This window comes from Falco naumanni, chromosome 1, assembly GCF_017639655.2.
Source record: "Falco naumanni isolate bFalNau1 chromosome 1, bFalNau1.pat, whole genome shotgun sequence".
Classification (NCBI taxonomy): Eukaryota; Metazoa; Chordata; class Aves; order Falconiformes; family Falconidae; genus Falco; species Falco naumanni.
Genome location: NC_054054.1, coordinates 25000173 through 25011597, shown reverse-complemented (window position 1 = coordinate 25011597; position 11425 = coordinate 25000173). Strand labels below are relative to the sequence as shown.

The window sequence follows — 11425 nt, the reverse complement described above, 5'->3', positions numbered from 1 at the left end:
CTCAGGCCTGGCTGGCTGCCCTAACAGAAAAGTGTGCTTTGACAATTCCAGAAATTCAGTCAAGCTGTCACACTTCAGCTTACAATAAATGCTATGGAAAGAAAAGCCACTCTGTGGTCATAATAGTTATAGCATCTCTCCCATTTTGCCTAACTGGGGGCAGATTTCCATTTCAAAGACAGTAGTGGGCAGCATTTTCTGCATTACTTAAGCCCTTGGAAGGTACCATTTTGCCCAATCAATGTAAAAGGGGAAATGGAAAGTAAAAAAAAAACCCCAAAAAACCCTCCCCCCCACTCCCTGTCAAATCTAATTATTGAGAGTGTGTGTGAGCAGCCATTCATGTGCATCCAGCAAGTGCTCTGCCTCACCTGTTATCTATAGGTGTATATTGTCTCTCTGTCTATATACAAAGGAGGTTGCACAGCTCCCCACTGTCCAGAGGGCCATACATATAAAAATGTAAATTGGGAATTTTTACAGCCAGAAAAAATGCTAGCAAAAATAAGTGTGGATAGCATGCAACAGTTCCCAGACCTCCAGCGTGCAGGTATAATTCAGGTCTGTTCCTCATGTAGAGGCAATTCTCTAGAATTTTGAGACAGAGGATGTGCACACCACGCGCTAGTCATGCAGGACGAGAAAGATGTTTTCCATCTTTATTTTCTTCTGAAGGCTTAAGGTAAGTACAAGCATTTAAATAGGCCTTTGATGCTGTTGGTATCTGTAACAGTGTGTTAGGGTCACCGCCTCAGCAGTTCCAGGAACTTCTTGCAACACAAGAACCGCTGATTTCTGTATCAGTACCACAGGCCATTAAAAGCCTGGTCTTACTGGATCTTATTTTTAGAATGATTTATGGGTATTTGTTTATTCATTGCTTTTGAGGATTTGAGGTGGTTTTAATTGGATTTTATTTGGCACACATTGTTTCAAAATTAACCACCTAAAAATAGGAACCATTTTATGGAATGTATCTATTATATGGTAGTCACAAGTGCTGCCTCTTTCCACTACTTTTTATTTTTCATAACGTACTTTACAACTGTAATTTTCATGTCTCACATTTTTCTCTCCATTTTCCTATGTCCTGTGGTTAAATCTTGACCATAAATCTTACTCTGCTTTGTTAAAAATAATAGGTCTACTATGTTTCTTCATTTAACAATCTACTGGATTAATAGTGTCTTTAAAACAATTAAATATGGTTGTGCAGTTTAATATTCCCAGTTTTAGTGCACCATGAAGGAGAAACTATAGCCGTTTTCATTTACAGAGTGCTTGCATTTCATAAGCTGTCTGGCAATTCTTGTCCGACACCTTGGTACCGAAATCCCTTTCTTATAGTGCTGTGGTAAACACACCAGAAGGGTAATATAAAAAAAAGTTTCTTGCAGTTTTGGCAGTTTTGGAAATCAAATGATAGAAGTCATTGGATGGCAAATACAAACTAAAATGTTAAATGTGGTATCTCAACAAAAATGTGGCTTTTGCCACTTGGGAATACACAACTTGAGTTATCATACGGTGGAGCTAGAGAGGCGGTGGTGTTTCAGATTGTAACGCAATATTAATACACCTGCACGATGGTAGCAAGAAGGTCTGGAGCTGCTGGCAGCACCTTTGTTACCTGTGACAAATTGCTTGGAGAGCAGAAGAGACATGTCAGCTGCATCCAGGACTGTGCTGCATGATGATAGGTGTATGACTAACTATACAGGCACGCAGAAAGGGATGGGTTTCCATTGGAGAATGTAAACTTTGGTTCTTGTATATGCCAGCTTTTGGAGTTTGGCTGGGTTTGGGTTTTTTGTTTAGATACCTTTGTTTGTTTGTTTGAGGGGTTATTTTTTCCCCCGCTGTAGTATGACTACAGGCCTGCAACTGAAAGGTCTTTGTGTGTTGCCTTTTTATTGTGTGTGCTCACAATGCCTGCTACAATGGGGCGCCACTCCATGAATGGGACCTCAGGCGTTACTGAAATGCAAATATTAACAAATTTTAAAAATGAGGCGGAAGCATTCTTTTCAGATGTATCCTGTGCTAAGAAACTAATTTACATTGCCTTAGATTTAATAATCGCAGCATAGGCCTCCTGCATCTCTAATTACTTGGAGGGGAAAAAAATTTCTACTTTTCATTAAGCCAACGGTTAGCTGGAAACCTGATCTGGTCATGTACACATACTCTGGTTTCACAGGAACAAGATCTAGGTCTCCAGTCTCCCTGCCTGATGGAGGATCCTGCCTTTTGGTTATATTTAGTTCCTTTATTGAGAAGGAGAACCTGAGACACAATGTATCAAACATTTAAGGGAGTTAGGCTTTGACACCAAAGCCAAATTTCAGCAGAGCTGGTATCTGGAAGTAAATAACAACCTGTGGTTTTAATGATAAAGATTAAAAGAGATTAAAAGGAAAAAAGAAAACAAATTAAAAGAAAAAAAAAGCCCAAGCAAGGGATGTACTTTTTGGTTTGTGGAGGTGGCAAAGAAAGTAAATTAATCTGTAAATACCATATCTAGAGTGTCCTGTACCTTTTTCTGAACCAGACTGCATTATCCCTTCTTGAAGAAAGAAAGATGTCCTCCATGGCCCTCTGCTACAGCAGTTCTTACAAAAACAGGCAACCATCTGCATGATGCTTAGAAAATATGTTTGGTTTTCTCAAACAGGCATTCACAGTGGATATCTCTGCCATTTGAAATAGGCAGTTTGTTTTACCACAGGCTAATTTTTAGTGATAGTCTGTTTTGGAGAGAATAGAATTAATGCTTCCCAAACTGACCACTATTAAGAAAGGATGGAGACTGGCAAAGAACACAGTAGATCAGAAACTCAGTAGATTCTAATGACTCCTAAATATCAGGAAATGTCACTGCAAAACTGAATATTAAATCATGTGTGCATACATGATTGGTGAAGACCGAGATTTTTCTAGACTGTAGATATTATTCCTAGATGTTATAGTTCAGTTTACTAGGGTCTTATCTCAAAAAAAAATCTAGTATTTGAAAGCTGTTATGAAACAGCATTGCGAAAACTCCTGCGTAGTTCATTTCTGTTGGTTTTATAGAGGGAATAGTCTTCTTTTAAAGTATCTCAGTTTGAATTCTTGCTCCAATTAAAACTTGCTTTGGACTTGTTTTGTGTTGCAGGCACTTCTGCTGTGAGAGAACATGAGATTTCATCCAGACCATGCTCCAGAACCTTTATAATCAGGTAATGCCATATTTTAATCACAGTGTTGAGCACTTACTCCCATGAGTATTATCCTTGCGCTCCAGAATCTGGCCCTGTGCAAAACCTTTTAGACTTCAGTGTCTAAGGTTTTTGCTTCAGGGCCTAACCTTGGGTTCATAAAATATTTGTAGCTGTCAGCCTAGTGCATCAACAGAAACCGCACAGATGCAGAAAGCCTATCTGATGAAGCATTAGCAAGAATAATTTTAGAACTGCAAATACTTAACAGACTTTTAACAGACACATATACATATGTACATGCATATATACATATATAATATGTGTGTGTGTGTCAGACTTGAAATACACAGAAGAAAATCTATGATTTCTTTGACATTAGTATGTCCAAATTTGTCTGTTAGAGATGAGAAATGTCTTCAACTGCACTTTCAAATACTGCCTTGTTTTAAGTTTGTTACAGATACTGAGTCTTATATTAGAAATAGCTGATGAGGCATCTAATTTTAACACCTTATTTATGCTCTCTAACAGTTCGGTGAAACCTTGGTTCTTTGCTCTCAAAGACCGCAAAACAAAGTACCTGCCCTGGCCTCCAGGTCTGTCTTTTGTGTATCTTTATTTCTTTGGCGTTTAGAAACTTTTTAAGCTAATTTGGAAAAGTTCAATCTAGGACACAACATGCGCAACCTTATTGAAAGAATGTTCCTAAAATCACAAAAACCGCATTACAAAATGCCAGAAGTTTGGTTCCCTGCAACTGTTGTGTAACGGTTGGACCGGATGATCTTAAAGGTCTTTTCCAACACAAATGATTCTATGGCTTTCTGCACTTGGATGTTCCGTTCAAAGTTCTGTTCAGCAGCGCTCCATGCAGCTCCTGGATGACAAGGAGCCATCAGAACGGCTTTTTCTGCAGAGTTCCTGTGAGATGTGCAGTGAGTTGCTTAAAGCAGCTCTTCTGGTGTATTCACCGGGGTGGAGAGCCTGACCTTGTGCATTTGTAAAATTGTAGAGCGAAATCAAAAAGAGCACGGCTTGAAACTTAGCTAGATAAAATGGAAGAAATCGAGATCAAATAGTGAATTGCACCTATAATTAGCCTGCATGAAGCACCAGAGATCGTGCTGGTCCATCTGTCCACTGTAGAAAATGGGTGGTTTACAAAGCACTCAGGTATGTTGTATTATGGAAAAACCCACGAGGAAAACAACACTGTTGTTTTCAGGATTTGAACAATGTGCAGTGAAGTCTGAGGTCACATAGTTAGTGAAGTTAACAGAACGTGGAATTGCTGCACATTAAGTGAATGGTACCCGTTTTGTGCATGGGATGAGGGAAAAGTCCTGTGGGAGAAGTGGTGTGTTACCAAGTTAATGCCAGTCAGTGTATTAATGCGCAGACAAGAGGAAGCTTAGGCTGGCATCCTGAGTTTAGCGGTTCTGAATTGACAATTCTGATTCTGTGGCTTCGCAGACTTACTGTTCTTAACTCACCTTTTAATATATAATTATGTAGCTAGCAATTTACAGGACCTCAGCCTTTCTGATTCTGGTCTTTCCAAAAAGTAGCTCTTGTACAATATGCAACTACCCGCTGTTATGGTCTGTGGAGTGTAACAGGCTGCGATGCTCTTATGCTTGTAATAATGGATACATATCCAGGCATTCCTACTGTTTCAGGAAAAAGTCCTTTGGGCTTTTTTGGGTTTTTTTATTGTTGTTGTTTTTTGGTTTTTTGTTTTTTTGTGAGAGAATATAACATGGTTTGGGACCTGTGTTCTCTGACACAGCAGGGCTGCTCCACAGGCTGGTATGGTTAAAATATTCAAGATACCTCCTGAAAATCAAGACTGGAGGTCTCCTCTTAAACGTTGCTCTGAGGCAACTTGTAGTTGCAACTGAGGTTTCATAGAAGCAGCATTTCCTTTTCCTGTAGATGTATGATGGTTTCTGGCAGGCAGTTCAGCTGAAAAGATGATTATATTTACACTTTCACACGTGCATTCTGAAACCCTTTGAGTAGCACCAGTCCGCTTGTTTGTGCTAGATGGAGGCCAGTGTAGAGACGTATTTTGGTTGGTTGTGACAGATCACAGGAGTGGTAATACACAAGGTACAACAGAACACTCTCATTTTAAATGGGGATCCAGATGTTTCCCGTATTCACCATCTCTCGTAACACTAGCTAATCCTGACCCTGACAAAATTCAGTCCTTGCTTCGAATGCTGCTAAAGCGTGAAAACGCAGGAGTGTTTTACCTCTGGCTCCCAAAAAGTGTTTGTAAAGCTTTTTGTTTCTCCCCTGGGAATACCCCAGTGGTATCCATTACCAACTTGTTACTGCATTGCCTCAACTGTGTAACATCTTCTAGGCAAATATAAGGGACCAAGAGCATGTTCTTGAGGGGTTTTGCCCTCAGTCTCTATGTGAGTGGATTTTGGTTTCCATCTGGGCTAGCTGATGCTGCCTGTTGTGCAGCAGAGGTTTGGTTGTGCGCCGAGCTCCCAGGCCGGGGGGCAGAGGCGGCTTTGTGACCAGACTCTGGCCCGGTGGGAGCCTGGGGGGCTCCATAGGTTTTGCTGCACTGCCTGGGGTTGATCAAGGTTGATCAAAAACGAGAACTTGGGGATGTTGTCACAGGCCTGGGGGCTCTTCTCGAAGCTCAGGTGGCTGGTGGGGTGAATGGCAGGAAAGTAGTTTTTTCTTTGCAGAAAGCCTGTGGGTTGCAAGCACGTGGGTGAGAAGTAGCGGGGGGGGCTGAGCACGCTGAGGGGCCGGTAGATGAGGGGGTTTCTGTGTGTGCATGCAGGGGCCGTGTTGATGGTAGGCCGGGCCACCTCAGGTGCGGGGGCTGCCCCTGCCACCTCAGCCCCCTGTCTCAGCCCGCCTCAGGTGCAGGAGCTGCCCCCGCCGCCTCAGCCCACCGCCTCAGGTGCGGGGGCTGCCCCCGCCACCTCAGTCCTCCACCCCACCCGGCCGCCTCAGGTGCGAGGGCTGCCCCCGCCGCCTCAGCCCGCGGCCGGGCCGGGCCGTGCCGTGCCGAGGGTGGTGGCCCCTGACGTCGGTGTGCCGGGCCGGGCCGAAGGCGGAGCCGCGCTCGGGGGCCGGTGCGGCTTTATTAGCGGCGCAGGTCGGGATGCGCGGCGCAGGCAGGGCGCAGCGAGCAACAGGAGGCGGCGCGGAGACTGGCCGCCTCACCGCCGCTGCCCAGCCCGCCCGCCCGGCCCCGGGGCGCCGGCGCTAGCGGGGCGCAGCCTGCGCTGCCAGGGGCGGCCCCGGGGGGGGACTCGCCGCCGCCGTCGCAGGGGCGAAGAGGAGGAGGAAGAAGGAGAAGGCGCCCGGCAGGAGGAGCGGGGCCGGCAGCGTGCGGTGTGGCTGGGCGGCGGTCCCCGGGCGGCCGGCTCGTGATGGTGCTCCTGCCCCTGTGGGTAGTGGCAGCCGCGCTCCTGGGGGTCCGCGCTGCAGCCAGCCGGCAGGTGAGGGCCGGGGGGGCCGGACCTCCCTCCCTTCCCTTCCCTTCCCCTCCCTCCCCTTCCCTTCCCTTCTCCCTGCATGGAGCAGCCGCGGGCCTCTGCCCTGCCCGCGGGGTCCCTCTGCCAGCGGCCCCGGGAAGCTGCCGCGGCTGCCCCCCCCCCCTTCCCTCGCTGCCCGCTCCGGCCGGCCGGCCCCCGGCTGCCCCCAGGCGCTCGGCCGGAGCGCGGCTGTCGGGGCTGGGACGCGCCCGCCGCCGTTCTGCTGTCGCCCGGGGGACGGGCAGCACCGGCCGGGGGCTGCAGATGGGCTTTGACAGCTGGGGAGCCGCCGCCGTGCCCCCCTCCTTGTCCCGAGCGTGTTCCTTCCCCTACCGCACCCCGCAGACGCCCGCACCCGGCTGTCCGCTCTCCGGCGGGGCGGGCAGCCTTTACCGGGCAGGCAGCATCCTCGGCCGGGCCTGCCGCGGCCGGGAGCTTCGCCCGGTGCCCCGTGCTGGAGCTGGGCCGGGCGCCAGACTGCGGGCCCTGCGCTGCGGGGCAAGGCCGGTTGCCTTTCCCCTCCTCTGGCACGGAGGGGACGGGCAGCTGTCGGCAGCCGTGCCCCCGTGCCGTGGGGAGGCCTGCCTTGGGCCGCTGAACTTTTTTTGGCACAGCATCACGGTGTATAGAATGGGTTGTTTAGCATCAGGATTTCTTAGCAGCTCTATTTATGTCAAACTTCCTATAGGCTCTGTCAGTACATTGGTGGGAACAGCTGCCTGTGCAGTTAAGGAGAAACACCATCCCTGAAAACCAAAAGCAGAAATGTAAAAAGATGGTGCAATACCGACCAAGTAATTTTTCAGCCTTCTCGAAGCACTCTACTGTCGCATGTTGCGTAGCGATGACACTAACAACTTTGTGCATGTGTTTCTTTTCTCTTCTGCAGGCTGGTAAAGAACAACAGATCCAAATAGGTAAGTCTTTTTAACTATTATCGCTGCTATCACAATAGAAATAAAAGTAGTAAGCTCAACAAACTAGTGTCTTTTCTGGAAAAAATTATCTATATGCAGGCAAGCATTCCCTCGTGTACCCCCGCACCATTGCCACCCAGGAGCATTTTAGTTGTGCAGGGATGTGGCATGACTTGAACTTGCGTGCTCTCGCCTTACGCCTTCCTGCATCCCAATACATCCGCGCCTCCCTTCTTAAATATAAACCCACAGAAGTTAGAAATTGCAGGATGCTTAAACTGGCCCTCTGAATAGAATGGCACATCAGCTCTGGGCCAGATGCTTTGTCTTCGTTTCTTTGTTTCTGAATCAAGGAGGAAATGCCTACTCTGTTTGGCTGGCACCAATCATGTCTTCATAGCATTTTTCTTCTGTATTGGAAGTGTTCAACCTTTTCTTTTAGCTGGAAAAAAATTGTCTGATGCTGAGGGCTCTTTGTGTTCTGTTGGTGGCACAGGGTGCTTGCTGTGTGCCTAGTGACAGCAACACGTTGAGAACTGATATACTTAGGTAAGATGTTGTAGAGCAGCAAAGTTGGTGTCTGTGATGAATGAGGGTACTGGAGTGAAAGGTGCTTGTTAGTGCCTGCGGGGTACTTGCTCTCTGACTCTTTTGTAAAGACAGGAAGCTTCATATAATTAGGAGCATGCACAGGCAGTTTAGTTTCAGGAGATCTGCCTTCATTTAAACTAACAGATAATTTAGTGCTCTGTGGGATGGAAGAGGTTGCGGAAGGAAGGTTGTGGAAGGACGTGGAAGCTGGTGTTCCCTCTCCCAGGGTGTTAGTGCAAGGGTATGGAGTCTCACATACTCCTTAGCTTGCACAGTTGTGAAATGAGCCTTTTAACAATGTGCTGCTGAGTGCGAGTGTCTGCACGCCGGAGTGTGCTCTGGAGCTTTTCAAGGAGAGGAGCGGTAGCAGTGGGAACAGACCCCAGGCAATTCTATTTCCAGTCGTTGTTAGACCTCCAGTACTGAGGTTTTGGTTCAGGTTTTGAACTGAGGTTTTGTTCCGAAAAGAATTTCAAGTATTTATCTAAATTTTGGAGGTCTTGTCTCAATTTCAGTTCTGGCACTGCATTCTTCTGGGCTTAGGTTGATTTCCACTGTGATCAGTGAATAATGGGAATTGAGACAGTTAGGTACATTTAAACCTAACTGGCAAACAGACTTTTTTTCCAGTGGTATGCTGATCCTGTATTTTATTTCCAGTCGTTTCCATGAGAAATGGATTGTATTTGAATTTCAGAAACCATAAGCTATACAGGAATGCGTCTTTTAAATTACACAGTACATCAGACAAAATTCCTTAATCTGGAAAATCACTTTTTGTCCTTTAGCTTTTTCCTTTCTTTCATGCTCCCAGCTTTGCTGTAGTCAGGAACATTTGAGGCACACAGGAACTGCAGGAGAGAGATGATAACCGCATGGCAGAGGGTGAATTGGGCACCCCATGCAGAGCCCCAGGTCCGTGAGCTCAGTGTGGGACGGGCTGTCTGCCTGGTTTCATGGCACCTGGGAACCTTGTGCAGCTGATGTGACCTCATCCTCCTCTACCTGTCTCTCAATTATTTTTTCCCCTCTTCTCTCTACTCAAGGTCGTGGAAAAAATTAAGGACAGGTGGGAGGTGAAGAGAACGTCGGCTGGTGGGTCTGTCCACTCGCAGATCCATGAGTCCATGGTCCCAAGTGTCCCGTGGTGCGGCTAGGCAGTACAGGACCCCTTTGGGATGGGACTCAATGTCGATGGGAGCCCAGAAGGAGTGAGCTGCTGGCCCATCTCTGTCTCCTCAGCACAGCCACGCTGCATCCTCGGTAGTTTTTTGGTTCAGGCTAGCAAGACTGAGAGTCTTGATGGCTCTCCAAGACTAGACTGTTTGCGGGTAGCTCTGGCTTTCAGGGATCGATGGTGCTTTGTTGAGGGGAAATCTGAATTTTCAAAGCAGAAATAGCCAGTTAACACTTAGAGTCATTGGGATTTGTCTGACGCTTTGCTTTAAGACTTATTATTTATTTGATCCTGTAAATTCTGATTGAAAAACTACAGCTTACTCGGTTTAGAGTTTTAATGACGATGGTGCAACCTGCATTCGGATTGCCTCCAAATGGGCTGTCCTACTTTCAAGTCCCTATGAAGTGTCACTTTGCATCGGTGTTGTACGTTTTGATTTGGCTCAGGGCTGGCTGCTGTCAGCAGCTAATCTTTTCTCATAACCTGGAAAGTCACTTAAGACAAATTAAAGCATATAGGATTTTATTTATTTTCTTTTTAATATCAGTACAGAATGTATTATAGAGGTAGGGAGTTACCCAAGTTTAATTAATCATGTTAATGCAAAACATACTGCAAATGCCTGGAAACGGTCAGGAGGAAATCATACTGTTGTCACTTGTGAAAGAGTAAGCCTGGAGGTTCTGGCACTCGGGTTGGTGCTGCATCTTCACTTTTCCTGCCTCAGCCTCCCACGCAGCAGAGCCTCGTTGTTGCTTCTGGAAGAAAATTCAGGTGTCTGACCTGCAAAATGGCAGTGCCAGGCTGCCCTGCCGCCTGGATAGAGCACGTTTGCCTGCAGTTCAGCAGAGACGGTGAAAATACCACCAAGAATTTCTTGAGCTCTCTCTATCCGTGGCACAAGCTGACAGTGAAGTGAAGGAATTGAGGATGCTACAGAGTGGTATATACCATGTGATCCTCTCTTCTTGCAGTCCCTTGCTTTTTATTCATCTAACTTGCAGTGTCTAGCGCTGAAGTGTACTGCGTTGCCTCATCCCTGTTGAGGTGCCAAGTTGTGGGGGAATTCTCAAGAAAACCATCCCCCTTTTCTATCTTGTCTTTCTCGCTAGGCATTTCTGCCACCTAAAGGCAGCCAAATACAGAGTGAATGGTAGTTCTGAAGAGATTTAGGTTGTTGAGAGGGACCAAAAGTGCTTCTTCATTTCTGGAAACCAGCAGCCAGTGACAACGGCAGAAAACAGTGGTGGCAAAACCCTAGCTAGGGTCGTCTTGTTTGTCACTGCACCGTCTTGTCTTGGTGTTAAGCAGCACTTTGCTAAGTGACAGGAACAGCTCTGTGCTCATCCTGTTGTGGTATCTCTGGGATAGAAGGGTAATCTCTCAGAACATGAGGCACCTTTTTATTGAATTGCTGTCCTCTTAATTCCTATAGCAGCAAGTAATTATTTTTTTCCCAGTACTTCCACTGCAAAGCTGGATGTCTGCCCTCCAGCAATCTGATTATATCATAGCTTGTGAATTCCTTTCAGAAGAGGCAGGCACAGTGATGTTCTGGACGTGTTATGTTAGATCCAGTCTTTTTGCTGAGGTAGCTGAGCTTCCAGACGTTAGAAGCCACATTTGGATACATCCTCCAAGAGAGGAGGGCGAGCTCTGGAAGCTGAGAGTAGCTCACTGGTCATCCCATCATGTCAGGGGCTCGGCATATGATGCTGGGACAACGTGGATGAGATGTTCTCAGGAGTTCCTGCACATATGTTTCTTTGTGCAGTACCCAGCATCTTCTCTGCCGAAACAATTGTGCTCTTGGTATAATTTTAATAGGTTTCCACATTGCTATTCCTAATTGAGAAATTTGCTAGCAACATAGAGAGGCAGGAGTGCTTACTGCACACAGTAATTAATCTAAGTCTCATTGCTGTGGCTCAGAAGATGTTTGGGAAAAAACGATGCTGCCAACACTTGCAGTGGACATAATTTCATAGGTCATGGTGACAGATGAAGGAGCTCCTGTGATCT

At 46.7% G+C, this 11425-nt stretch overlaps 1 protein-coding gene across 2 annotated transcripts in view; it reads left to right on the top strand.

The window, feature by feature from the left end:
- The first annotated feature begins 6340 nt into the window (after nt 1–6340).
- ADAMTS3 (ADAM metallopeptidase with thrombospondin type 1 motif 3) overlaps nt 6341–11425 on the top strand; it is a 132406-nt gene continuing 127321 nt past the window's right edge. For both annotated transcript variants that reach the window (XM_040586538.1, XM_040586528.1), the window contains exons 1-2: nt 6341–6679; nt 7605–7632. In XM_040586538.1, the coding sequence (XP_040442472.1) occupies nt 6611–6679; nt 7605–7632 (97 nt within the window). In that variant the 5' untranslated portion in view covers nt 6341–6610. The remainder of the gene's footprint in view (nt 6680–7604; nt 7633–11425) is intronic.